At 43.9% G+C, this 25,415-nt stretch overlaps 1 protein-coding gene and 1 long non-coding RNA gene across 2 annotated transcripts; both read left to right on the forward strand.

Annotated features, from left to right (window-relative positions):
• The first annotated feature begins 396 nt into the window (after positions 1-396).
• LOC114453553 (uncharacterized) lies at positions 397-8,414 on the forward strand. Its single transcript, XM_028433506.1, has 12 exons — positions 397-668; positions 1,124-1,441; positions 1,522-1,785; positions 1,869-2,168; positions 2,575-2,892; positions 3,967-4,072; positions 6,181-6,473; positions 6,554-6,817; positions 6,901-7,200; positions 7,596-7,694; positions 7,767-7,821; positions 8,020-8,414. Exons 1-12 carry the CDS (start codon positions 551-553, stop codon positions 8,177-8,179), a joined length of 2,595 nt encoding a protein of 864 aa, XP_028289307.1. The 5' UTR covers positions 397-550; the 3' UTR covers positions 8,180-8,414.
• A 2,003-nt stretch (positions 8,415-10,417) lies between these two features.
• On the forward strand, positions 10,418-11,496 carry LOC114452898 (uncharacterized). Its single transcript, XR_003672380.1, has 3 exons — positions 10,418-10,488; positions 10,931-11,145; positions 11,226-11,496. It is a non-coding gene; the product is annotated as an uncharacterized LOC114452898 (long non-coding RNA).
• The last annotated feature ends 13,919 nt before the right edge of the window (positions 11,497-25,415 follow it).

The following is a 25,415-nucleotide window of genomic DNA, read 5'->3' on the forward strand; positions in this document are numbered from 1 at the left end:
TCCATCACCTTAACCACTCGGCCACAACAACCTGTGAAAGTGTGACATCATCATCTGAAATGTCAGAGCTGCAGCTTTCCCTGCAAACACACAAGTCAGCACTGTATGTGGAAGGAGGAGGAGTTAACGAGGGAAGTCTAAGGTCAGCTTACAGAGAAGATTTGCAGAATAACAGTTTATTCAGCTGTTCATTCTGCTGATACAGCTACAACAAGTAGCTGCCGTGCTAATGATGAAAGAGACAGTACAGTAGAGGTGTCAGATTTAGTCAGTCACAGGGTGGGGATCACAAACGTGTGACAAGGTTTACTCAGCTGTGATTTCTTTCCCTGTGACATCACAGGGATGTAGGTCCGAGTGCGTGCTTTGGAATCCGTCCATCCATAAATGTACATATAAAACCAACACCTGAGCTCCTGCAGCATTAGAACACGTTTACTGTTGTTGCTTTGAAATGAGACCGGAGTGTCAGGTTTCTCATGAGCCACACCTCAGTAAGTATGTAGAATATTTCCTTGATTCATGATTAGTTACAAACCAGTTTGATCGGATGTTCTGCGACACTCGGCTCAGCCGTGATCAGCTGGAACTGAACAGCGCGATGGCGGGGATCAAATGTGTCGCCTTTTTGGGGGTCCAGAGTCTTCTGTGGACTCTTTCTAGAGGAGGTGAGTGAGGTCTGATTTACGTTAAATCACAGGCAGCCATCGGTGCGTCATGGTGACTTATTGAGAGTAAACAAACCACCAGGAAATGAATGAGGACTGTCAGACTGTGCTGATTCTAAAGCTGAATGTTAGATTAAAAACAGACTGACTTGTGTTTGAGTTCCTCACTGACATTGATCAATCTATTAATTCTCTACAATTAAGTATAAAAGAGTAACAACAATTTAAAGGGTTTGAAGATCAAACAGAATCAAGTTCGGAGACTGTGACAGATCTGGTTTAGAGCAGAGACTGAGAACATACTGTAGGAATGCTGGAGAACCTGTTTCCTGTTTCCTCTCCTGCTGCACGAACACACACACATTTTTAGATGTAAATAAAATGAGGTGAGGCTTCTGACAACATGTCCACCTTCCATCTGAATGAACTTCACAGGCTCTGTCTTTGTGTTTCAGATCCTGACATGTCCTGTGTTCACAGTCAGAGCTGCATCTTACCGTGCAGCTTCCAGGGAGGCAGAGACGTCGTCCTCCACTGGATTCAGATGATAGCAGGAGACCCTCATGCTCATTCATTCTACCACAACCAAGACCAGCTGGAACATCAGAACCAGCGCTTCAGAAACAGGACGTCACTGTTCAAGGATCAGATCTCCAGAGGAAACACCTCACTGCTGCTGACAGAGGTGAAGGTTCAGGACCAGGGACGATACAAGTGCTACACCAGCACCATGACAGGAACCAAGGAGTCCTTCATCACCCTGAGAGTGGACGGTATGAGAGACACACAGAGACACAGGAAAACATCAGCTGTGTGTGTTTGTGTGCAGCATCAACATGTTGTTGTTTTTCAGCTCCAGTGAGTAAAGTGGACATCCAGCAGGAAGGAAACAGGATCAGCTGCAGCTCAGAGGGGATCTACCCTCAACCTGAGCTCACCTGGTCCACCAGACCTCCATCCATCATCCACCTCCAGAACAGCAGCACAGTGCAGCAGACTGAGCAGCAGCTTTACACCATCAGCAGCTCTCTGATCCTCTCAGACAGTCACACTGATCTGACCTACAGCTGCACCGTCACCACACGCAGGAACAGCAGGAGAGCTCTGATTAAATCTGGTCTGTTAGAGACAACTGTTAGAAACTCAGAGTCTGGACAGACATTATTAACCCTTTAACCTCTGTGTGTTTCTGTGTTTCAGCCTCCATCAGTGGTTCAGACTCTGAAACAACAATCAGCTGCTCTGCTTCAGACATTTCTCTGTACGACCTCATCTGGAGATTCAACCACAGTCAGACCATCCTGACCAAGACCAGGACTGAGACCAAGCACACGGTCTCAGAGGAGTGGAGGCAGCATGTGAAGAGTGTGTCAGAGTCAGGCAGCCTCACCCTGCAGCACTTATCCTCCAATCAGGAGGGACTATACACCTGTGAGCTCACTGATGAAGAGGAGACCATCACCACAAACACCTTCATGGGGAGTATAGGATCCCATCAAGGTCAGTAAGATTTTACATTCTTCAGTGTAACTCTGCTCCATGTTCTGGTCTAAACAACTCACACTAATGAATTACAAATGAAACATGATTGGACCTGATGCTATGCTGCTGAATGCATTTCTGAATCTATCATTAATTCTAGCTGTGGTTTCATCTGACGAGCTCGTCACAGAAACACTAAAAGCTAAAATGTGTTTTTTCCTTAAAGTCCTTAAGTTAAACATTCCACTTTGTTTTGTATACAAAATATTAATTTAAGATCGTATTTGTTCCTCTACATGTACAAACTCAGGGTAAAGTAAAGGACCTAAGACCTGCATGAATCTGTAATATCTGTGTGAGCTGTAGAAGAAAAACTATCATGATGCATTCAGGGACAGCTGGATCATTTTGTTTTCTGTTTCAGGAGATTCATCCAACATTGGAGCAATCATAGGTCCAGTAGTTACAGTTTTGGTGATAGTAATAGTAATCCTCAGCGTGGTGTGCTGTAAAAAGAGGAAGTGCTGTATAAAGAGGAAAAGATCACAATCTGAGAAAGACCAGCAAACAAACACTGGCAAACCAGAATCAAAATCAGCTGCAGAGTCTGGTTCAGATTCTGACACTAACAGATGTGTCTCAGATGAAGACGAAGAAAGTCCTCTAAAACAACAAAACCCCTCTGACACCAACCATCTGGAGAGTCCAGTGTGTGAGATGGAGACAAACGGACACAAACAAAGCTGAAGATAAATGACCGCCTGCAGCAGAGACTGAAGGATTTAATGATCCTCTGATGGACTGAACACAAACATTTTCTTCTTCCTGTGTCTCAGGAGGTTTTCTCCTCTTTGTGGTTACAGCAAAGCCACATGAGACCAGCATCAAGATGGCAGCTCTGACTTTATTCTCTCAGCTGATCAGAAGCTTTTACACATGAAACAACCTGAAGAAGAGCTTCAGCTCTGTCTGACAGTGATCAGTGAGGGACAGAAGGACTGTGAGGCTCTGACCTGGTTTCAGGGACAGACTCTGGGTCTGAAGCTCAGCGTGTTCTGTTTCTGCCTGGTGGACCTGGTGCTCCACTCTGAACAGGAGGAGGAGGACAAAGACAAAAGAACTCAGAGACACTGAAAACACTGGATAGAGAAAATATAAGTCAAATATTTATACTTTATATTTGACACTTTTTATGAATTTGAACTCTAGTTTTTTGTGTTGTAAAGTGGATCAAACTTTATGTACACATTTTATTTGATAGAATTTTCACTTGAACATGAAGGACACTCTGCACTGATTGTGTGTGTGTGTGTGTGTTTCATGCACAGTGTCAGACAGTGGACAGGATGGAGCAGCAGGAATATTCCCTCAGAAATGTGCAGAGATCGTCATGTGCAGCAGCACAAAGTTAAACACAGTAAACTCACATGTTTAACTTACAGCTGGACACAAACTGAGCTGAACGACGTCTTTAAATAAACATGAAAACGGCTTGAAGTCATAAACATGACAAATGTTCACACACTTTAACTCTTTAAAAGTTTGGATACAACAGAATCATCTTAGATTATTTTCATCTTGTTATTTAATTATTTTATCTTTTTTGTGAAAATACCTCTGTCCAGAAGGTGGCGCTGTGTCTCTCCTTCCTACTCATATGAGAGCTGCAGGCTGTTTTGGAGCATTGCCAGATTCAGAGACACAGTGACAAAGAAGCCAGGTGCTCTCAGGTTCCCTCCACAGGCTGGTTGAACAGCCACTCCCTTTTTTCCTCCAACTGTCGCTCCACAGTCAGAGTGTAGATTTTTCTTTGCAGCACAGAAGCTGCTGTCACCTAACATGAAGCTGGACTATGAGCACATCCAGCTGTGCTGCAGTTCTGTGGATCTTGTTGTGTTTGTGCCTTCAGAGTGTGGATTCAGGTGAGTCTTTGTCTCCATGACACAAATCTAAACTCTTAGTCTGCATTTTTATCTCCTTCTTTTCTCATCATATTAATGTTATTATCTGTCTGTAGACTCTCTGAGTTCAGAACAAGCTCACAGCAACAAACATCAGTCTTTATATATAAACACTTTGTGCTGCTGTGTGTACACATGGTGCCACAGACCTGCCTCAACATGAGTCTTTGTTCACATGAACACCTGCTTCCTTCTGTAACGGTTCACTTCTGGACCTCATAAATATATGAATCTGTCATGTTCATATTACTGTTCCACAGTTTAAAGTCAGACTGTTTGCAGCAGTGAGCTGTTTATGTGCTTTAATGTCTTTAATATTTAGAAACCTGGAAATTATTCTTAATAATAAATTAGGTTTATGAGCATTTATATTTACTTCACACATATTTGTTTAACAGTGATTTATAAGGATCCTTGATTACTTTCTGTTCTGTTCCAGTCTTGTTGTTTTAGTCTTTCAGAGGTTTGATCAATCTACTGTATCAGAGGAAAATGGAAGGACACACGTGCTGACTGAAGGACAAACAGGCCTCCTCTATTTATGTTTAGTATCCACTGAGCTCATCAGTCTGCAAAACTGCTGCAACTACACAACGATCATTCTAACAGCTGGTCTAGGGGATTAGGGACGCAAACATTGAAAATAAAGATAAAAATGAACAATGAGGAAGGCCGGCTTTAAGCGATTAGTTCTTTGCTTGGGGTTAAACTACTAAAGAAACTACAAAAGAGCGACAGCACAAAGTTTCTCTAAATAACAATAGCTCTAACAAAACACACGTCGTAGCGACACACAGTTAGAGCTAGAGGTACACAGGGTTATTCACAGTTTTAACACAAATTGTTAGGCTGGGGTGAGCTGCAGACACACAATCGTTCTCTCTAGCAGTTTGAGCTGGGGGTGGGCGAATCGATCTAAATCTCGATAGTATCAATACCAAAGTTAGGATCAGTATTTACTCGATACTAGCCTGATGAGATCGATATTTCTGTGGAAGTTTCTCTTCCTTCATTTACTCGCGGTGCAGACAGCGCTCCTCTCTCACTCTGCTCAGTGCGCAGGCGCACTCCGCCCCTCCCCGTCCTTCTCCACTCTGCCGGAGCAGACGGAGCTCCTGATTGGCTGTAAAGTGCAGCTAGCGTCCTGGAGACAGCAGAGAGGAAGAGGAGCGCTGTTTGGAGTTATTTCACAACGACAGACGAGAAGAAACTGCTTCTGTGAGGTGTGCAGGAAAGCGACCCGCCGCTGTGGAAACACAACTCATTTACACAAACATAAAGCAGCAGAGCCCAAAGACCTCGAGCTGCAGAGTAAACAGAGGGAGGAGGAAGAGGCAGATCCCCAAACATGAACCAGAGACAGTGGTCACTGACAAAGGCTTTACTGCAAAACACTCATGAATATCCAGGAGATGATTTAAAGAAGTGAACGTTCAGACTGAATCTGCAGCATGAATTAATGGTGTCTTTCTGAGTGCAGTGATAAGATGTGATTTTAGCAGAACGACTGAACTGTCATCATATCACCAGCTGAAATACATGTTTTTCTCAAATTCCAAAATATATCTAATAATATAATGATATAAGTTTATATAATGATATGTATTTCAGTATGGTTAGTATAATTATTATTAACTGTAGAAGGACCTTTATTCTTCATATTTAGGCTCCATGCATATAGTTGTTAGACTTTTATTAAATTATCTTCATTATGTTATTTAACCTACATGATCCAGGCTGTCACAAGGAGCATCGCTGACATGACTGTGAAGTTATAATTTCATACAAGTTATACAGTTTTGCACTTTTGGCCAGCCACTCACGTAGGAGCTCACACAACACCGTATTTACCTAAAAACCTCCACACACATTCAACGTCACTCACACACAAGGACGGACCCGGGGGCTGTAACACTAACAGTGTAACATTTACACACTTTGTGTCACACAGACCTCTGATCCTTTCAGAGGGCGGAGCTTCAAACTTTATTTGATGCAGAAAAACAAAACTCTGAATCACTTCTGTTGCTCTCTGATCTTTCAGATCCTGACATGTCCTGTGTTCACAGTCAGAGCTGCATCTTACCGTGCAGCTTCCAGGGAGGTGAAGAAGCCGTCCTCCACTGGATTCAGACAAAAGAAGGAAATCCTATTGTCCACTCCTTCTACTTCAACCAAGACCAGCTGGGACATCAGGACCATCGCTTCAGAAACAGGACGTCACTGTTCAAGGATCAGATCTCCAGAGGAAACGCCTCACTGCAGCTGACAGAGGTGAAAGTTCAGGATGAGGAGAGATACAAGTGCTACACCAGCACCATCAGAAGAACCGAGGAGTCCTTCATCACCCTGAGAGTGGACGGTATGAGAGACACACAGAGACACAGGAAAACATCAGCTGTGTGTGTTTGTGTGCAGCATCAACATGTTGTTGTTTTTCAGCTCCAGTGAGTAAAGTGGACATCCAGCAGGAAGGAAACAGGATCAGCTGCAGCTCAGAGGGGATCTACCCTCGACCTGAGCTCACCTGGTCCACCAGACCTCCATCCATCATCCACCTCCAGAACAGCAGCACAGTGCAGCAGACTGAGCAGCAGCTTTACACCATCAGCAGCTCTCTGATCCTCTCAGACAGTCACACTGATCTGACCTACAGCTGCACCGTCACCACACGCAGGAACAGCAGGAGAGCTCTGATTAAATCTGGTCTGTTAGAGACAACTGTTAGAAACTCAGAGTCTGGACAGACATTATTAACCCTTTAACCTCTGTGTGTTTCTGTGTTTCAGCCTCCATCAGTGGTTCAGACTCTGAAACAACAATCAGCTGCTCTGCTTCAGACATTTCTCTGTACGACCTCATCTGGAGATTCAACCACAGTCAGACCATCCTGACCAAGACCAGGACTGAGACCAAGCACACGGTCTCAGAGGAGTGGAGGCAGCATGTGAAGAGTGTGTCAGAGTCAGGCAGCCTCACCCTGCAGCACTTATCCTCCAATCAGGAGGGACTATACACCTGTGAGCTCACTGATGAAGAGGAGACCATCACCACAAACACCTTCATGGGGAGTATAGGATCCCATCAAGGTCAGTAAGATTTCACATTCTTCAGTGTAACTCTGCTCCATGTTCTGGTCTAAACAACTCACACTAATGAATTACAAATGAAACATGATTGGACCTGATGCTATGCTGCTGAATGCATTTCTGAATCCATCATTAATTCTAGCTGTGGTTTCATCTGACGAGCTCGTCACAGAAACACTAAAAGCTAAAATGTGTTTTTTCCTTCAGTTAAACAGTCCTCTTTGTTTTGTATACAAAATATTAATGTGAGATTGTATTTGTTCCTCTACATGTACAAACTCGGGGTAAAGTAAAGGACCTAAAGATCTGCATGAATCTGTAATATCTGTGTGAGCTGAGAACAATCTACCATGATGCATTCAGGGACAGCTGGATCCTTTTGTTTTCTGTTTCAGGAGATTCATCCAACGTTGGAGCAATCATAGTCCCAGTGGTTACAGGTTTGGTGATAGTAATAGTAACCCTCAGTGTGGTGTACTGGAAAAAGAGAAAAGGTAAAATAATGTTCTGCCTTCAGTTTGAATTCATTATTTGTTTTGTGTGTTGATGATTTTCTTCTGGATCAGCCTGTGTCTCAGATCACACACAGAGAGGAGGAAGTTCAGGCAGAGATGGAGACATGTAAGTAAAAGTTTGGATTAAAATGAAGCACTGACTGAACTTCAAGCTAACATGTTGAGAAGTGATACCTGATCTTTGAATCAGTTCACCTCAAGTTTAACCCTTTAACATTAGAAGTCACATGAATCAATCATGATGGCTTACCTTGTACTGGTTATCAGGAAAATGTGATGGTGATTGTTGTTATTTTGTTAACAGAGGCGGGACTCCTCTGCAGAGAACATCTTCTCAGGATGGTCAAATCCCGTCTGACAACAACTCACCAGCAGCTGCAGAGTCTGGTCCAGATGAGCCGTCTGAGAGGCCTCTGTTGTCATCTGGTGAAGAAACAGAGACAAACAGAGCTGAAGATAAATGACCGCCTGCAGCAGAAGGATTGAACTGAAGGATTTAATGGACTGTCCTGCAGTGTGTGTGTGTGTGTGTTTTTTGCACACATTTAACTATGTCCTCCAGTGTTACATCAACTTTTTACAACATGTTCATGTATGAAAACCAAATCTCTTCCTCAGGAGCACTGACAAGAAGTGATGCATTTATTCCAGCAGGGGGCAGCACTGAAACATTTTACTGCTGACAGGATACAACATTTGAAGCTGTAAATAACTCTGGTCTTTGTTGTTTGTTGTTTTTGTACATTTTCTCTATGGTTTTATAGTTTTTTTTATAGTTTTTTTTTAATAAATATTGTGGTTGTCCAATAAACCGACACACCAGTGTGTCAAACTAGAACTCAGCTCCTGGTCTAACAGTCCAGCAGTGGGAGGACATGTAGTCAGACAGCAGCATGAGCAGGATCCCTGCTGTGTGTCTGCAGCTTGTTTCTGTTCTGTGGAGGATCTCTGTGATCACAGGAGGTGAGTGCAGCTGCTGCTCAGATCACAGCACAAATATTTCCTCAGTCTGTGACACTGATTATTATGACGTGTTGTCTTCTTACAGTGAACTTTAGTGTATTTAATTCATATATGTAGATTTTCAGTTAAAGCTCTGATCTCAGTTTCAGTCACAGTTAATCAATATGAAAACATGAAAGTTTTTATTTATAAATGTGTTTTCATGTTCTTATGGAACCCAACGGTTTAAATATTGAGCCTCCTCTGAATGGTGACAAGCAGAGCAGCAGCAGCCCATCAGAGCCCCAGCTGCTTCTGGCACATGGAGACCAACACTCACTGGAGCAGAAATGGTCAATGGTCTGTACTTATAAAGCACTTTTCTACTTACTCAGGTACTCAAAGCACTTCACACTACTTCACATGTACCCCCTTCATGCACACACACATTAACACACCACTGGTGCAACCACTGGGAGCAACGTAGGGTTAAGCATCTAGCCCAAGGACAGCCAGGCAGCCAGGGCCGGGAATCGAACCACCGACCTTCCAGTTAGACCTTCCATTTCTGGACTATCTTCATCTACAAATCATGACTAGGTCTTCTTCCATCATGTCATACATATAGTCACACATCACCAAACAATAAGCCAACCACCCTCTACAGCCTTCGACCCCAGGACCAGGTCCTCCTCTCAGTCCCAAGAGTGAGAACTGAACTTTGGAAAAAGGCCCCTTCAGCTCTCTGTCCTCTGAGCTGTCCACACTAAAATCATTTCTCATTCTGTGTAAATGTGTTGTGTTTAAATGTTTGTGCTGCTGCCTCTTGGCCAGGTCACTCTTAGAAAAGAGTCTTAATCTGAGTTTTTAGTCAGGTTAAATAAAGGTTTAAAAAAACTGCCAGCTTGATGTTATTTATCATGTGTGGTTCTACTGTTTCTAAAAAACATCCACCTCTACATCTAAAATATAAATGTTAAATGTAAGTTTTGAAATTCTCTGAAACCTCTAAGTAAACTCTTAAACCTGGTCTCTGCTGGTTTTTATGGGTTAACTCAGGTCACAATCACCAGCTGGAGACACCAACCAACATGTTTGAACTTGTTAATGAGGTGTTGTCATGGCGACAGAGACATCATGCCCACTAGTCCTTCTGTTTGTTGTTGCTTCTCTGTGGATGAGTATCAGATGAAGGTGCAGCTGCTGCCGACAGCAGTGAACAAATATTTGCTCAGTTTTATAACAAATGTCTTTTTTTGCCATTTTTACAGCAGCTGTGTTCAAATATGGTGAAAAAGATCAATATTTCAATTAGTTCTTTAATAAAGTAAAAATGTAAAGTGTTTCTTCATTACAGTGGACATTACAGTAACAGTAAAAATATCTGTTATTATTGAATCTATTCAGTTTAATGTTGCCTCCCTTCCAAACAGTGCTCACATGCAGCAACGTAAAAAATGAAACCAACCAGTTTGGACTTGGAAGTTTTTTCTTTCACTGACGTGTTAAACTGACCGATGCTCCTTCAAAGACTTATTTAATAATAAAAGTCTGAGTTCACAGAATAGGCTGCAGCACAGGTCTGACTGGTGCCTCTGGTCCCTTCAGGCAAGCTGCAACCTGATCAGACGCTGTAAAAATGTGGGAAGATGAAATAAAAGGAATGAAAACAAACACCCACCAATCAAATCCTTCCTGCTGTAACTGAACTTGAAATTACATGTCTGCAGCACAAAGCTGCACTATGATATAAAACATCAGAGGACCATGAGCAGGACCAGCTGTGCTCTGCTTTTGGTGTTTCTGTGGATTCTGACTGTTTCCAGAGGAGGTGAGACTCTGTAAGGACCTTTACCTTTAGAGAACTTTGAACTAAATATGAGATGAGATTGTTAGAAGTGAAAGTGTCTCCAGACCTAAAGGGAATCTGGTCCATTAACAACGTAGTGAAGAGGCTAAAGAGCACCAAGGAGTGAACAAAATGTGGATCAGAACAGACAACACAACATCAGTGTGTTGTTCAGCTCATTTATTACTGAGCTGCACAGGGAGCTGTCCAATCTGTCAGGCATGAAGCTAACAGTGCAAGAGCATCCACCATCTATAGGGCTGCAATTTATATTACAGCTACACCTCCTGTCTGGGGTCCAGGTCCTTCATCATCTCTGCAGCACCTGAAACCTGCTTTTTATCTGGTCTACTCTGATCTGGATCAGTCTCAGCTTTTCTGAGGATCAAATGTTGAACCTCTGCTCTCTCTTCTGATCTTTCAGATCCTGAGGTGTTCTGTGTTTACACTCAGAGCTGCATCTTACCGTGAAGCTTCCAGCCCGGCAATGAAGACGTCATCCATTGGATCCATTTGGCAGAATTTGACATGTCCACTCTGTTTACTCTGACAAAGACCAGCTGGGACATCAGCTCTCCTCCTGCTACCCCAGCACCATCAGAGGAACCGAGGAGTCCTTCATCACCCTGAGAGTGGACGGTATGAGAGACACACAGAGACACAGGAAAACATCAGCTGTGTGTGTTTGTGTGCAGCATCAACATGTTGTTGTTTTTCAGCTCCAGTGAGTAAAGTGGACATCCAGCAGGAAGGAAACAGGATCAGCTGCAGCTCAGAGGGGATCTACCCTCAACCTGAGCTCACCTGGTCCACCAGACCTCCATCCATCATCCACCTCCAGAACAGCAGCACAGTGCAGCAGACTGAGCAGCAGCTTTACACCATCAGCAGCTCTCTGATCCTCTCAGACAGTCCCACTGATCTGACCTACAGCTGCACCGTCGCCACACGCAGGAACAGCAGGAGAGCTCTGATTAAATCTGGTCTGTTAGAGACAACTGTTAGAAACTCAGTCTGGACAGACATTATTAACCCTTTAACCTCTGTGTGTTTCTGTGTTTCAGCCTCCATCAGTGGTTCAGACTCTGAAACAGGGGTCTCAAAGTAGCAGCCCGCGGGCCATTTGCGGCCCGCGGCTGCGGGCTACTTTGAGACCCCTGTGAGCCGATGTTTTGTGGCCCCCCACTTGACATCAAAGTTTAGTGTTCTCACACGCACTTATTTACTGAGGCTTGTCCTGTGCATTTTATTTTTATTATTAATTGCCCCGTCAGTATTTCTCTGATATTTAGTTTACATTTTTTTGAGGAGTGGCAGCCTCGGTTCTGCTCGGCGTGTCGTTTCTGTCTCTGCAAGCTCGCGCATTTCTTCGCTGCAGAGGAGTTTCGCCCCCCGACACACACTCACACACACACACACACACACACATGTGAGCGTACTGCACCAGCGGAATGAGAGCGCGCATTGAAAACTGTGCCAAGCGACGCGCTGTCTGTTGGACAGTTCTCAGCAGCCTAGCCATGCTGGTATGTTGACGGTGTTTGTTTTCAGGTGCGGCGTGATCTCAGTGCGCATGTAGCAGTGCTCCGTCAGAATATAGTCCCAGAATGGATCAAACTAGGAGACTGCCGCGTGTTAATCAGCATTTCCATTTGTGCTCGCTGTGAATACGCAGGTCACATGAAGTACTTGGAGTTTCTTTCTTTCTTTTTAATCAGGATGCTAGTTGAATGGAACACATGTTCTCAGTAGCTGCCCTCACTGTAAACAAGCTGCGCACACGCCTGACTCCTGACATGTGTCTGTGTGAGGAGCCAGTGAACAACTTCTTTTCATGTTAAAGCAGCTAGACATATTTTATTTAATTTCTATTCACAATAGATTTTGTTATTCTAGCCTACATAAATGTCATTGTCTGTACTGTATCCCCAATGGTACAGCAAATCACTCATTAAGGATTATGACATGCAGTTTATTTAGTAAACAATGTTTAGATTTTAGTCTTAGTGAAACTGAGGGAAATTCAGGCCCAGGAAAATCACCTCTTATCAATTTGATCGATAAGGTCATTCAACTAACGATTATTGAATTAATCAATAATTTGCATCCCTATTCTGACCTGTTATTAATAAAGACTGAGATGATTGGACCAGTTGTACTTTTTTGGAATATTTGAAACCTTTTTTTTAATGCGGCCCAGCCTCACGCAGACTATACCCCCAGCGGCCCTGCGGGTAAGTTGACTTTGAGACCCCTGCTCTGAAACAACAGCTGTTCTGCTTCAGACATTTCTCTGTACGACCTCATCTGGAGATTCAACCACAGTCAGACCATCCTGACCAAGACCAGGACTGAGACCAAGCACACAGTCTCAGAGGAGTGGAGGCAGCATGTGAAGAGTGTGTCAGAGTCAGGCAGCCTCACCCTGCAGCACTTATCCTCCAATCAGGAGGGACTATACACCTGTGAGCTCACTGATGAAGAGGAGACCATCACACTGAAGCAGACACACAACAGTTACAGAGAGAAATGCTGCCATCTAGTGGTGACATGTCCGAACTACACCTGTCTTTATCTTTTCTACAAAGACAAAGCATGAAGAGGTGTGTCTGTCTAACAAGCCTTCATGTGACTTTACACACTTAGACTGGAGGCTCACTGCTACACAACACAAACAACCAGCACACAACAACAACAACACAACAGAGGAGGTGCGGAAGGAGCATCCAGGTGGAAGAGGAGGACAGCCTGGAGACTGTTTGTCCACATTCAGACCATGATGGGAGCAGCTAATGTGAGTCTCTGCTCTGTCTGCAGCCCCACAGTCAGAGCACAGCAGTGGACACAAAGAGACAGACAACAAACACAAACATGCTGCAGCGCTGCAACGTGTGTGGACATGAACACAGCTGATGGTTCTACAGTTCAGACTCTGTCAGTGTTTCTGCAGCATCCAAAGACGTCAGCCAGAACTGATGGTTTACAGACTTTTAATGATTCCTCACAGGACATGAACCAAAGTCAGAGCTGAGCACAAAGTCAACAACTAAACCATGTGTCACATTAAACATCAGCCACATTCATCAACACCTTACTCAGAGTGCAGCTCAGCACAACACTGTCATCCTCTACACTGTGACACACAACACACCTTGATGGCCCCTTGGACTGAGGCTTTATTCCTGATCTGGTTCTTTTTAACCCTTTATGCCGTCAGTTCTATCAAAATAAAGGTCTGGCTCAACAGGAAATATCAAAATAAAAGCTATAAATGCCTGTAATCATGTACATATTACTTTGGGGTCATTTACAGTTTCTGTCAGAAATGTTGATAAATTGTTCATTGTCAGGATTTATTGAACTGATCAGATGAGATGAGATGTTAGCTTCATGATCAATCAATAGATAGATAGAACCATCAGCTGATCAAATGAGTCCACACCCCAGAGAGACCCTGAGAGAACCACCATGACAGACTGACAGAGTTCAAGGTGGAAGCAGGATCAGAGCAGAAGACACCTGAAGACCTCCTTCAAGTTCTGAATGTCCCTGATCATCAGGACATACTCCGTCCTCTTCATGTCCTCCACCTGCAGAGAGAATGAGTGTGGAGGTGAGTGAGTGTTGGACCTGCAGACAGACTTGACATGAGACAACAAACAGTCTGAGATCAGATCTGATGGACCGGGGTCTCTGTCCATCCTGTCAGGCTGTCAGCTGGACCCAGATTTATGTCCTCAAAACAACAACAACAACAACATCGTCTCTGCAGTCTGTGTCCATTCTCCTCTCACAGCACCACAGAGAAAAGCAGTCAATCAGAAGGCAGCAGCTTCTGTGTTTGAAATCACCCCCTAATCACTATATATGGTCCAATTTAGAGCCTCCACCATTTTGTAGTGCTGTTCAAATTCTTAGTGAGAAATTATAGACCCCATATAAGGCCCTGAATGTATCCCACAATGCATCTTGAAAAGTAGTGTCCATCCGACTTTTGGCGAAATGTACCGTCATGCATTGCGCAAACCGGTGAAAAGAACGGGAAGTTACCGCAACAGCAACTGCAACTTTATTTATAAAGCGCTTTAAAAACAACCAGGTTGACAAAGTGCTACAATCATCTAAAAAATGCAATTGAATAAACTAAAAACAATAAATGAAAGAATATATTAAAACTAATTTAAAATATGTTAAAATAAATAAAATACATTAAAATTAGATAAAATAAAGTAGAATAAAATAAAGAAAATAAAATTAGGTCAAATGTCAACATCTCAAGTGGTGCCAAACGCCAATGTGAACAAGTGCGTTTTAAGAAAAGATTTAAAAACGGGTACAGAGGAGGCCTGTCTAACGTGCAGAGGCAGGTCGTTTCAAAGTTTTGATGCTACCACCGCAAAGGCCCAGTCCCCTCTGAGCTTCCACTTTGTTTTAGGTACACTCAGTAGCAGTTTGTCAGCTGACCTGAGAGCCCGATGAGGTGTGTAAGGAAGGAGAAGCTCAGAGAGGTACAGCGGGGCAACGCCATTCACACATTTAAAAACAAAAAGCAGTTTAAAATGGATCCTAAAATGCACAGGCAGCTAGCCAAAATAAAGTGCATTACAGTAATCCAGCTGGGTGGATACAAAGGCATGGATTACTGTTTCAAAGTGCTGTTAAGTTTATCTTAGCTAGCTGCCGTAGGTGAAAGAAGCTTGATCTAACAATGGATCGAATTTGGCTTTCAAGCTGTAAGTCAGGATCCATTTTAAAACCCAGGCTCATAATCTCTGGTTTGCAGTACAGTTTCAAGTCTCGCGGCCCCTGCAGAGCTGGGTCCAAAAATCGTCACCTCCATCTTGGAGTCATTAAGATGTAGCATGTTCAGTGCCATCCAAGATTTAATGTCCTTCAGACACATGTGAAGTGAATTGTGAAAGGGAATATAGATTTGACAGTCATCAGCATAGCAATGGAAGGATATGCCATGTCTTCTGAGGACTGAGCCCAGGGGAGCAAATACAAAGAAAACAGAATAGGGCCTAAGATGGATCCCTGTGGGAAGTTACGTTACCTGTCTTATAAATATAATGATCGTATACAGAATGTAAACTCCACCCCTCTACTGACCTCACTGTCTGCAGGCTGCAGTCTGGACTCTCCACAAGATCCAGCAGCTGCTTCACTCCTGAATGCTGCAGGTTGTTGTAGCTCAGGCCCAACTCTGTCAGGTGGGAGGGGTTGGATTTCAGAGCTGAGACCAGAGAAGCACAGCTGATCTTTGATAGTCTGCAGTCCCCCAATCTGAATAAAGAATAACAGATGAAATGATTGATAATTTCAGTGAAATTTCCCAGTTTGGGATAAATAAAGTATTTCTATTATATTTCTATTCTATTCTATTCTATTCTATTCTATTCTATTCTATTCTATTCTATAATCAATCACATTAGTTGAAATGATCAGATGAACATTATTGTCCAAACAGCCTTTAAGGTTAACTGACTTTAAAAACAGAGGACATTTTCTACATATTAACAAACACTTGTTTTTATGACAGCAGAGTTCATTTAAAACAGGAGCACCACAAACATGAACAAAAGTACAGAAGTGTGCACTGGGACGGTTTGCAGCTGAGTGTGAAGCGTCTGGGATGAGAATCAGCACCTCCAAGTCTGAGGCAATGGTTCTTGACCAGAAAAAGGTGGCTTGTCCTCTCTGGGTGGGAGGAGAGCTCCTGCCCCAAGTGGGGGAGTTTGTGTATCTCGGTCTAAGGGATCCCCCCGAATGTGTTCCCTTCTGTTTCCGCCAACGGGCAGGAACCACGCCGTTTTCCCCATGATTCTTTGGGTCCTTGGGTCTATTTGAATACCTGCATTTCTTCCCCACCTTGCCAGATCATCTTTGTGGATTTTCAGAGCATTCCAGCATTCTTTTGGATTACTCTCCCCTGTATTACCCTATTGGACATTGGTTTTAGATTACTTGTTTGCCCCATGTCAGTACCTTTGCCCTGTCGGACTGATTCCCTGGTTTGGACTGTGTTTTGGATTCGGTTTCTCTGTGTTGGATTGGTTTGGACTGTTGGTGAGTCTGTCCTTTCCTTTGCCTGTACCTCTGCCCCGGGGACTGTGATTCTGTTACCGAATCTTTGCCTGGACTATGTCACTGTTCTGGTCAAGCCCTCTGTTGGGTTGCCCGATTGGATTGCCTTCTGTGTACCCACATTGTTTCCTCTACTCACCTCTCTACCTGTACTTCTCTGTGTACTGCTCCTGGGGCCATTTCCCCAGTGCAAACCTGACACTCTGGGTCTCAGTCACAAGTGAGGGGAAAATGGAGTGGGAGATTGACAAGCGGATTGGTGCAGCTTTCGCAGTAATGTGGTCGCTGTACCAGTATGTCGTGGTGAAGAAGGAGCTGAGTTGTAAGGCGAAGCTCTCGATTTATTGGTCAATCTACCTACCCTCACCTATGGTGATGAGATTTGGGTAGTGACTGAAAGAATGAGATTGCGAATACAATCAACCTAAAAGGAGCTTTCTTCGAACAGTGGCTTGGCACTATCTTACAGATAGGGTGAGAATCTCGGTCAGCCGAGAGGAACTCAGAGTAAAGTCGCTGCTCCTTCACATCACTGGAGGAAGTGTCCGGTGAGAGGGAAGTCTGGGTATCCCTGCTTAGACTGCTGCCCCCATAAACTGGCCCCAGATAAGTGGTTAAAGACAGATGGATGAATAGAAGCTCTGTGAGTATTTAAATTAGACATATAACAGTATCAGACAGAAAACTGACCTCAGACTCTGCAGTCTGCAATCTGGACTCTGCAGAAAACCACACAGCTGCTTCACTCCAGAATCCTGCAGGCTGTTAAGACTCAGGTCCAACTTTGTCAGATGGGAGGGGTTGGACTTCAGAGCTGAGGCCAGAGAAGCACAGCTGATCTTTGACAGACTGCAACTCATCAATCTGAACAAAGAATAACAGATGAAATGATAATCAACCAGATGAGTTTAAATGATCAGATGAACATTATTGTGTCCAAACAGCCTTTAAGGTTAACTGACTTTAAAAACAGAGGACATTTTCTACATATTAACAACGACTTGCTTTTATGTCAGCAGAGTACATTTAAAACAGGAGCACCAAAAACATGAACCAAAGTACATTTACAGCTTTATGAATAGAAGCTCTGTGAGTATTTAAATTAGACATATAAAAGTATCAGACAGAGAACTGACCTCAGAGTCTGCAGTCTGCAATCTGGACTCTGCAGAAAACCACACAGCTGCTTCACTCCTGAATCCTGCAGGCTGTTGTTGTGACTAAAGTCCAGTTCTGTCAGGTGGGAGGGGTTGGACTTCAGAGCTGAGACTAGAGAAGCACAGCTGATCTTTGACAGACTGCAACTCATCAATCTGAACAAAGAATAACAGATGAAATGATAATCAACCAGATGAGTTTAAATGATCAGATGAACATGATTGTGTCCAAACAGCCTTTAAGGTTAACTGACTTTAAAAACAGAGGACATTTTCTACATATTAACAACAACTTGCTTTTATGTCAGCAGAGTACATTTAAAACAGGAGCACCAAAAACATGAACCAAAGTACATTTACAGCTTTATGAATAGAAGCTCTGTGAGTATTTAAATTAGACATATAAAAGTATCAGACAGAGAACTGACCTCAGAGTCTGCAGTCTGCAATCTGGACTCTGCAGAAAACCACACAGCTGCTTCACTCCTGAATCCTGCAGGCTGTTGTTGTGACTAAAGTCCAGTTCTGTCAGGTGGGAGGGGTTGGACTTCAGAGCTGAGACTAGAGAAGCACAGCCGATCTCTGACAGACTGCAGTCCCCCAATCTGAATAAAGAATAACAGATGAAATGATTGATAATCAATCAGATGAGTTTAAATGATCAGATGAACATTATTGTGTCCAAACAGCCTTTAAGGTTAACTGACTTTAAAAACAGAGGGCATTTTCTACATATTAACAAACACTTGTTTTTATGACAGCAGAGTACATTTAAAACAGGAGCACCAAAAACATGAACAAAAGTACATTTACAGCTTTATGAATAGCAGCTCTGTGAGTATCACTGTTTTGGTAATAGGACCCAGAAGCATGACTCGGAGAGTTAACGGTTTGAAGATGGTTTCATAAAATGATCAACATAAAGGTAAGTCCAACAGGTTTAGCATTAGTTAGGGTAGGAGGCGGTGTGGAGTGGCTGGCAGACTTGACTGGCTGGAGGAACACACGGATTCCCAGGTTAGTTCCTGAAGGTTAAATGAAGAAAAACACCGGTCACCAGTCACTAGAAACAGAGTAACTGCTCAAGAGAGAAACTGCAGAGAGAGAGAGTTTCCACAAAAGGCAGACAATCCAGGCTTAAGAGGAGTGGAGAGCGGAAACAAGGTGCAGGTGTGCCGGCTTTCAGCCAGCAGGAAACCAGGCCCCACAACCTGAAACAAAATGAGACCCTCCCACAAAGAAGTGAAGTGAACCACAAGCACAAAACAGAACATGAACCCCAATAAACATCAATCAGATGGAGAACTGACTTCAAAGTGTGCAGTCTGCAATCTGGACTCTGCAGAAAACCACACAGCTGCTTCACTCCTGAATCCTGCAGATTGTTGTTACTCAGGTCCAGATGTGTCAGATGGGAGGGGTTGGACTTTAGAGCTGAGGCCAGAAAAGCACAGCTGATCTTTGACAGACTGCAGCTCATCAATCTGAAAAAAGAATATCAGATGACATGATTGATAATCAATAAGATGAGTTTAAATGATCAGATGAACTATATTGTGTCAAAACAGCCTTTAGGGTTAACTGACTTTAAAAACAGAGGACATTTTCTACACTTGTTTTTATGACAGCAGAGCCTTCAGGGTTGAGTGAAGATGTTATAATATCAAGTTGGGTGGTGTTGTCTGTTTTGAACCTAGTGTAGAAGGAGTTGAGGTCATCAGGGAGGGATGTGGTGTTGTGTCCCTCCACCTGGATGGAGCTGGGAGTGGTAGCACTGTTAGCGGAGGCCATGGTTTTGAGGCCCTGCCAAGCTGTGCGTAGGTTCCCACCGGTGAATTTCTGCTCCACTTTGTTTTTAAACTTCAGCTTGGCATCCTTAATGGCCCGTATGAACTCCTTGTTGTCCTCTTTCTTTTTCAGTTCAGAGCTTGTGAAGAAGACCCTCTTTTTTTGTTCAAGATCTGCTTGAGCTCTTTGGTGATCCAGGGTTTATTATTGGGGTAGATAGTGACAGTTTTTGATGGGATGATCAACACAGATCAACACAGAGAGATAAAAGATAAAACAGTGTCTACTTGCTCGTTGATGTTGTTGTTGGCAGGAGCCGCTCCACAACGCCAGCGCCGCAGACAGCCTGCATGCCAACCTCAACACATTTTACGCCCACTTTAAGACCTCCACCCCCCCCACACAGAGAGGAGGCCCACGGATATCTGGACCACTGCACCCCCCTCACCCCCACCAGTCGTCTCATCAGCCCAGGTGAACAAATCCCTGAGGAGGATCAACCCCCGCAAAGCAGCAGGACCAGACAACATCCCTGGACGAACCCTTAGACCATGTGTAAATGAGCTGATGTTCACACCTCCATATTGTATATCTCAGTAGCTTTTACAGCTGTGTCGCTGAGTCCATCCTCACCAGCTGGATCACTGTGTGGTATGGCAGCTCTACCGCCATGGACCACAAATGCCTGCAGAGAGTTGTGAAGACTGCGTCTAAGATCACCAGGACTTCTCTGCCCTCTCTGCAGATCATGTGCCTCCATCATCAAAGACCCCACCCACCCCCAACAAGGTGTATTCACTCTCTTCCCCTCAGGCCGGAGGTTATATTTTTATGTGTACTTGTTTTTTTATTTTATTTTATTTTTTGCTCTTATGTAAATTGTTCTATACTTACTGTACATATGACAATAAATGCTTTGAATCTTGAACCTTTAATTTTTGAATATGACAGTATCAGATAGAGAACTGACCCCAGAGTCTGCAGTCTGCAATCTGGACTCTGCAGAAAACCACACAGCTGCTTCACTCCTGAGTCCTGCAGATTGTTGTTCTCGCTCAGGTCCAGATGTATCAGATGGGAGGGGTTGGACTTCAGAGCTGAGACCAGAGAAGCACAGCTGATCTTTGACAACCTGCAGTCGTTCAATCTGAATGAAGTATAACAGATGTAATGATTGATAATCCATTAGATGAGTTTAAATGATCAGATGAACATTATTGTGTCCAATGAGCCTTTCAGGTTAACTGACTTTAAAAACAGAGGACATTTTCTACATATTAACAAACACTTGTTTTTATGATAGCAGAGTACATTTAAAACAGGAGCACCAAAAACATGAACAAAAGTACATTTACAGCTTTATGAAAAGAAGCACTGTGAGCATTTAATTTAGACATATAACAGTATCAGACAGAGAACTGACCTCAGAGTCTGCAGTCTGCAATCTGGACTCTGCAGAAAATCACACAGCTGATTCACTCCTGAATCCTGCAGATTGTTGTCACTCAGGTCCAGCTCTGTCAGATGGAAGGGGTTGGACTTCAGAGCTGAGACCAGAGAAGCACAGCTGATCTTTGACAAACTGCAGCATCTCAATCTGAATAAAGAATAACAGATGAAATGATTGATAATTAATCATATGTGATCAGTTTAAATGATCAGATCTACATGTGTGTGTCCTCATCAACATGTCAGCAACATTCACACCTGTTCATGTCACCACAGATCAATAACATGCTGCTGACCTCAGAGTCTGCAATCTGCTGTGTGGACTCTGCAACCCAGAACACAGCTGTTTCACTTCTGAATAATTCAGGTTGTTCCAGCTAAGGTCCAGTTCTGTCAGATGGGAGGGGTTGGACTTCAGAGCTGAGGCCACGACTTCACAGTGAGTCTCTGAGAGTCTACAGTTAGAAAGTCTGTGATGACAGAAACATCAGAAAGCATGTTATTATGAAAGAGAACACTTTATATGGACTTCATCTGAAGACAGCTGGACACGTCCTGTTGGACATGTTGCTCTGCACATCAGTGGCTCAGCTCATCTGATTTGACTGTGTTTGACATGAAACAATAATCCTCATCAGACTGTTAATCTGCAGATGAAGGCAGAGAACATGGAGTTCCATTCAGGCCTCCATGCTGTCCACAGTCTGTCAGTGAGATCTGACCCACGTCTAAGTCCACAGAGTCACCATGAGGACGTCGTCATCAGAGAGACATTCTGAGTGTTCTTACTGAGCCGGCTGCTTCAGCTACAGTTACACACTGATGTCAACAATGATCAAATTTGTATGGAAAAACACACAAACAGAAGAACGTCTGTCAAATGGAACAATGATTAGAAACAACAAGAAAACTTCTTCATTCATTTAACAGCTTTAAACAAACAGCTGAAAAATCCACGTTTTCAACGCTGAAGAACATCTGAGACAAAAACACAGCTGACATGTTCCAATGAACACATGGACACATGAACCACACAGTGTGGATCTGTGAAGACCTGAACCACTAATCTACACTGATTCACAATCATCATCACATCTGGACTCACTGAGCCTTCCTGCAGTTCCTCACAGCTGGAATCAGTCTCTGTCGTCCCTGGTCTGTTGTATTGTACTTCTCCAGGTCCAGCTCTTCCAGAACCTCCTCTGACATCTGCAGCATGTAGGCCAGAGCTGAACAGTGGATCTCAGAGAGTCTCTTCTCTGATCTGCTCTCTGACTGCAGGAACTCTTGGATCTCCTGATGGACTGAGAGGTCCTTCATCTCCATCAGACAGTGGAAGATGTTGATGCTTCTGTCAGGAGAGATTTTACCAGTGTTCATCTCCTTAAGGTTGTTGATGACTGTCTGGATGGTTTCTGAGCTGGTGTCTGTCTGACCCAGCAGACCTCCTAAGATTTTCTGGTTAGACTGCAGAGAGAGGCCATGAAAGAAGCGAACAAACAGGTCCAGGTGTCCATTTTTACTTTGGAGGGATTTTTCCATGACTCTCTTCAGGATGTCCTTCAGTGAAGACTCGTCATATGTATTAGTAGTGTCAAATTCTTTGATGTCATGATCATCAGCATCCTTGTAGTTATTATCCTTGTCTTTATCAGGATCATCTTCATCAAGACGCTGTTCGTCATCTTCATCAGAATCATGATACTCAGAATTACAGTATTCATCATCCTTATCAGAATCATCTTCATCAAAATGCTGTTCGTCGTCTTCAACAGACTCATGGTAATCTTGATCTTTATTAAAATCATCAGCCCCATAGTCCTCCTCAACCTTTTCTTCTTCTTCTTCTTCTTCATTTTCATCATCCTCATCTTCATCATGTTTATCAACATTTTCCAGAGATGAGATCCAGTAGTCTTCTCCCAGGAACCCTCTCAGCAGCTCGGTGTTCCTGTTGGTGTAACAGTGGAACATGTAGACTGCAGCCAGAAACTCCTGAACACTCAGATGAACAAAGCAGTAGACTGTTTTCTGGAGGATCACACTCTCTCTTCTGAATATCTGTGTACAAACTCCTGAGAACACTGAGGCCTCTGTGACATCCAGACCACACTGCTCCAGGTCTTCTTGGTAGAACATGATGTTTCCTTTCTCCAGCTGTTCAAAGGCCAGCCTCCCCAGCTTCAGAAGAACTTTGCTGTCAGCCTCTGTCAGCTCCTGAGGACTGGTCTCATGTCCCTCACGGTACTTGTGCTTCTTCCTGAAGGTCTGGACCAGCAGGAAGTGTGAGTACATGTCAGTCAGGGTCTTGGGCAGCTCTCCTCTCTGCTCTGTAGTCAACATGTGCTCCAGAACTGTAGCAGTGATCCAGCAGAAGACTGGGACTGCACACATGATGTGAAGGCTCCTGGAGGTCTTGATGTGGGAGACGATTCTGCTGGACAGCTCTTCATCACTGAACCTCCTCCTGAAGTACTCCTCCTTCTGGGCATCAGTAAATCCTCGTACTTCTGTCAGCCTGTCCACACACACAGGAGGGATCTGATTGGCTGCTGCAGGGCGGGAAGTTATCCAGACCAGAGCCGAGGGAAGCAGGTTCCCCTGGATGAGGTTTGTAAGCAGCACATGGACCGATGACTTCTGTGTGACATCAGACAGCCGCTGACTGCTGCTGAAGTCCAGAGAAAGTTTGCTTTCATCCAGGCCGTCAAAGATGAACAAAAGTTTACAGACAGTGAGCTGCTCTGCTGTGACCTTCTGTAATGTTGGATGGAAGACATGGAGCAGCGTCAGAAGACTGTGCTGCTCATCTCTGATCAAGTTCAGCTCCCTGAAGGAAAGCTGAACCACCACACTGAGATCTTGGTTCTCTGAGCCCTCTGCCCAGTCCAGACTGAACTTCTGCACTGAGAAGGTTTTTCCAACGCCAGCGACGCCGTTCGTCAGAACCACTCTGATGGCTCTCTGTTGGTCAGCTGAGGCTTTGAAGATGTCCTGGCACCTGATGGGAGTCTCATGGAGGGTCTCCATCTTGGAAGCTGTCTCCAGCTGCCTGACCTCATGTTGGGTCTGGACCTCTTCGCTCTGTCCCTCTGTGATGTAGAGCTCAGTGTAGACCCTGTTGATGAGGGTTCCACTTTCTGTTTCATCAGTTCCTTCAGTCACATGTTCACATCTCCTCCTTAGACTGACCTTATGTTCCTCTAAAACCTGCTGCAGACCAACATCTGCTGAAAGACAAGGACCACAATGAGACATCTTTCATGTCTGTACAACACAACACAACCACAAGTGCAGTTTTAGAAAAGAGTCCCTCAGCAGACACATGTCCAGTCTTACTTTGTCCACATCTGCTTCCCGCAACAGGGTCTACACTGAGCTGCTTGTCCTCACAGACATCGCTCCTCTTCCTCTTTCTGTCCACAGTGAGTCTCTCTGCTGCAGAAGAGACCAGATCAGATTCTAAATGAGGTCTGAATACTTTCAGTTCATCAGGATCATCATGTGGACATGAATGAAGACAAAACACCAGTAACATCATCACCACCCACCAGGACACTATAGAAACTTTCTTACTTTGGATTGAAGCGTCCAGGTTCAGCACTGAAGTCTGGGGGTTTGTGTTTGGACCAGTCACTCTTCAGAGACTCACAGATGGATCCTGGTGGTCCTGCTCTGCTCTCCTCTTCCTCCACACCACCATCCATCTTCAGTCAGTCTCAGACCTGAACCAGGATCACTGACTGTAACAGTCAGCTTTTCTGCACTGAGCTGGTTTCTAACCTGTGAACAACAAACAGAGGATCCGGGTTCACCTGCTCCAGGTTTCAGAGCTCACATTTAAAGAGAGATCAGAGGATTGAACATGTTCTCATGCAGATCTTCAGGAAGGTCTCTGAGGACTCTGGGACACTTTCAGAGAACAGTGAATCCTCTGCGGGGACTCTGATAGAACTCAGAATGCAGCAAGTCTGAATGAATGCTGTGTGAGCTCATGTGTCAGTGCAGTGACTACATTACACACACACACACACACACTGACATACATACATGTACTGCACTTTTTAAAATAACATAGTTTCACATTCAGGTTTTGCATAAAGCCAGGACTGGACTCAGACTAACAATTGGCATATTTGGCCATTGCAGCCCACCATGATTATTTATAAGGTAAGATAAAACTTTATTAATCTTAAGGGTAATTCGTCTGCCAGAGGTATCAAGTTGCATTAAATACAATTAAGTACGGAGGCATACGACATACCAGAGGATATGTGCACATTGTGTTGTTTCAAAAATTAAATAAAGCCCAGTAGACGTAGATGTGGAAGAGAGTAACTATGCTAAAAAATACATTCAACACTCACAGAGACTTTCATCTTGGGAGAGATGCCCACAATTCCCATCTTGTGGAAACAATCAGGCTAA

The sequence above is a fragment of the Parambassis ranga genome, chromosome 20, assembly GCF_900634625.1.
Source record: "Parambassis ranga chromosome 20, fParRan2.1, whole genome shotgun sequence".
In the NCBI taxonomy this organism is placed as follows: Eukaryota; Metazoa; Chordata; class Actinopteri; family Ambassidae; genus Parambassis; species Parambassis ranga.

Coding starts and splice junctions, on each gene's coding strand:
- LOC114453553 (XM_028433506.1), top strand. CDS start 551: ATGTTCTGCGACACTCGGCTCAGCCGTGATCAGCTGGAACTGAACAGC. Junction 1,442..1,521: donor CATCACCCTGAGAGTGGACG/GTATGAGAGACA, acceptor GTTGTTTTTCAG/CTCCAGTGAGTAAAGTGGAC. Junction 1,786..1,868: donor GAGAGCTCTGATTAAATCTG/GTCTGTTAGAGA, acceptor TCTGTGTTTCAG/CCTCCATCAGTGGTTCAGAC.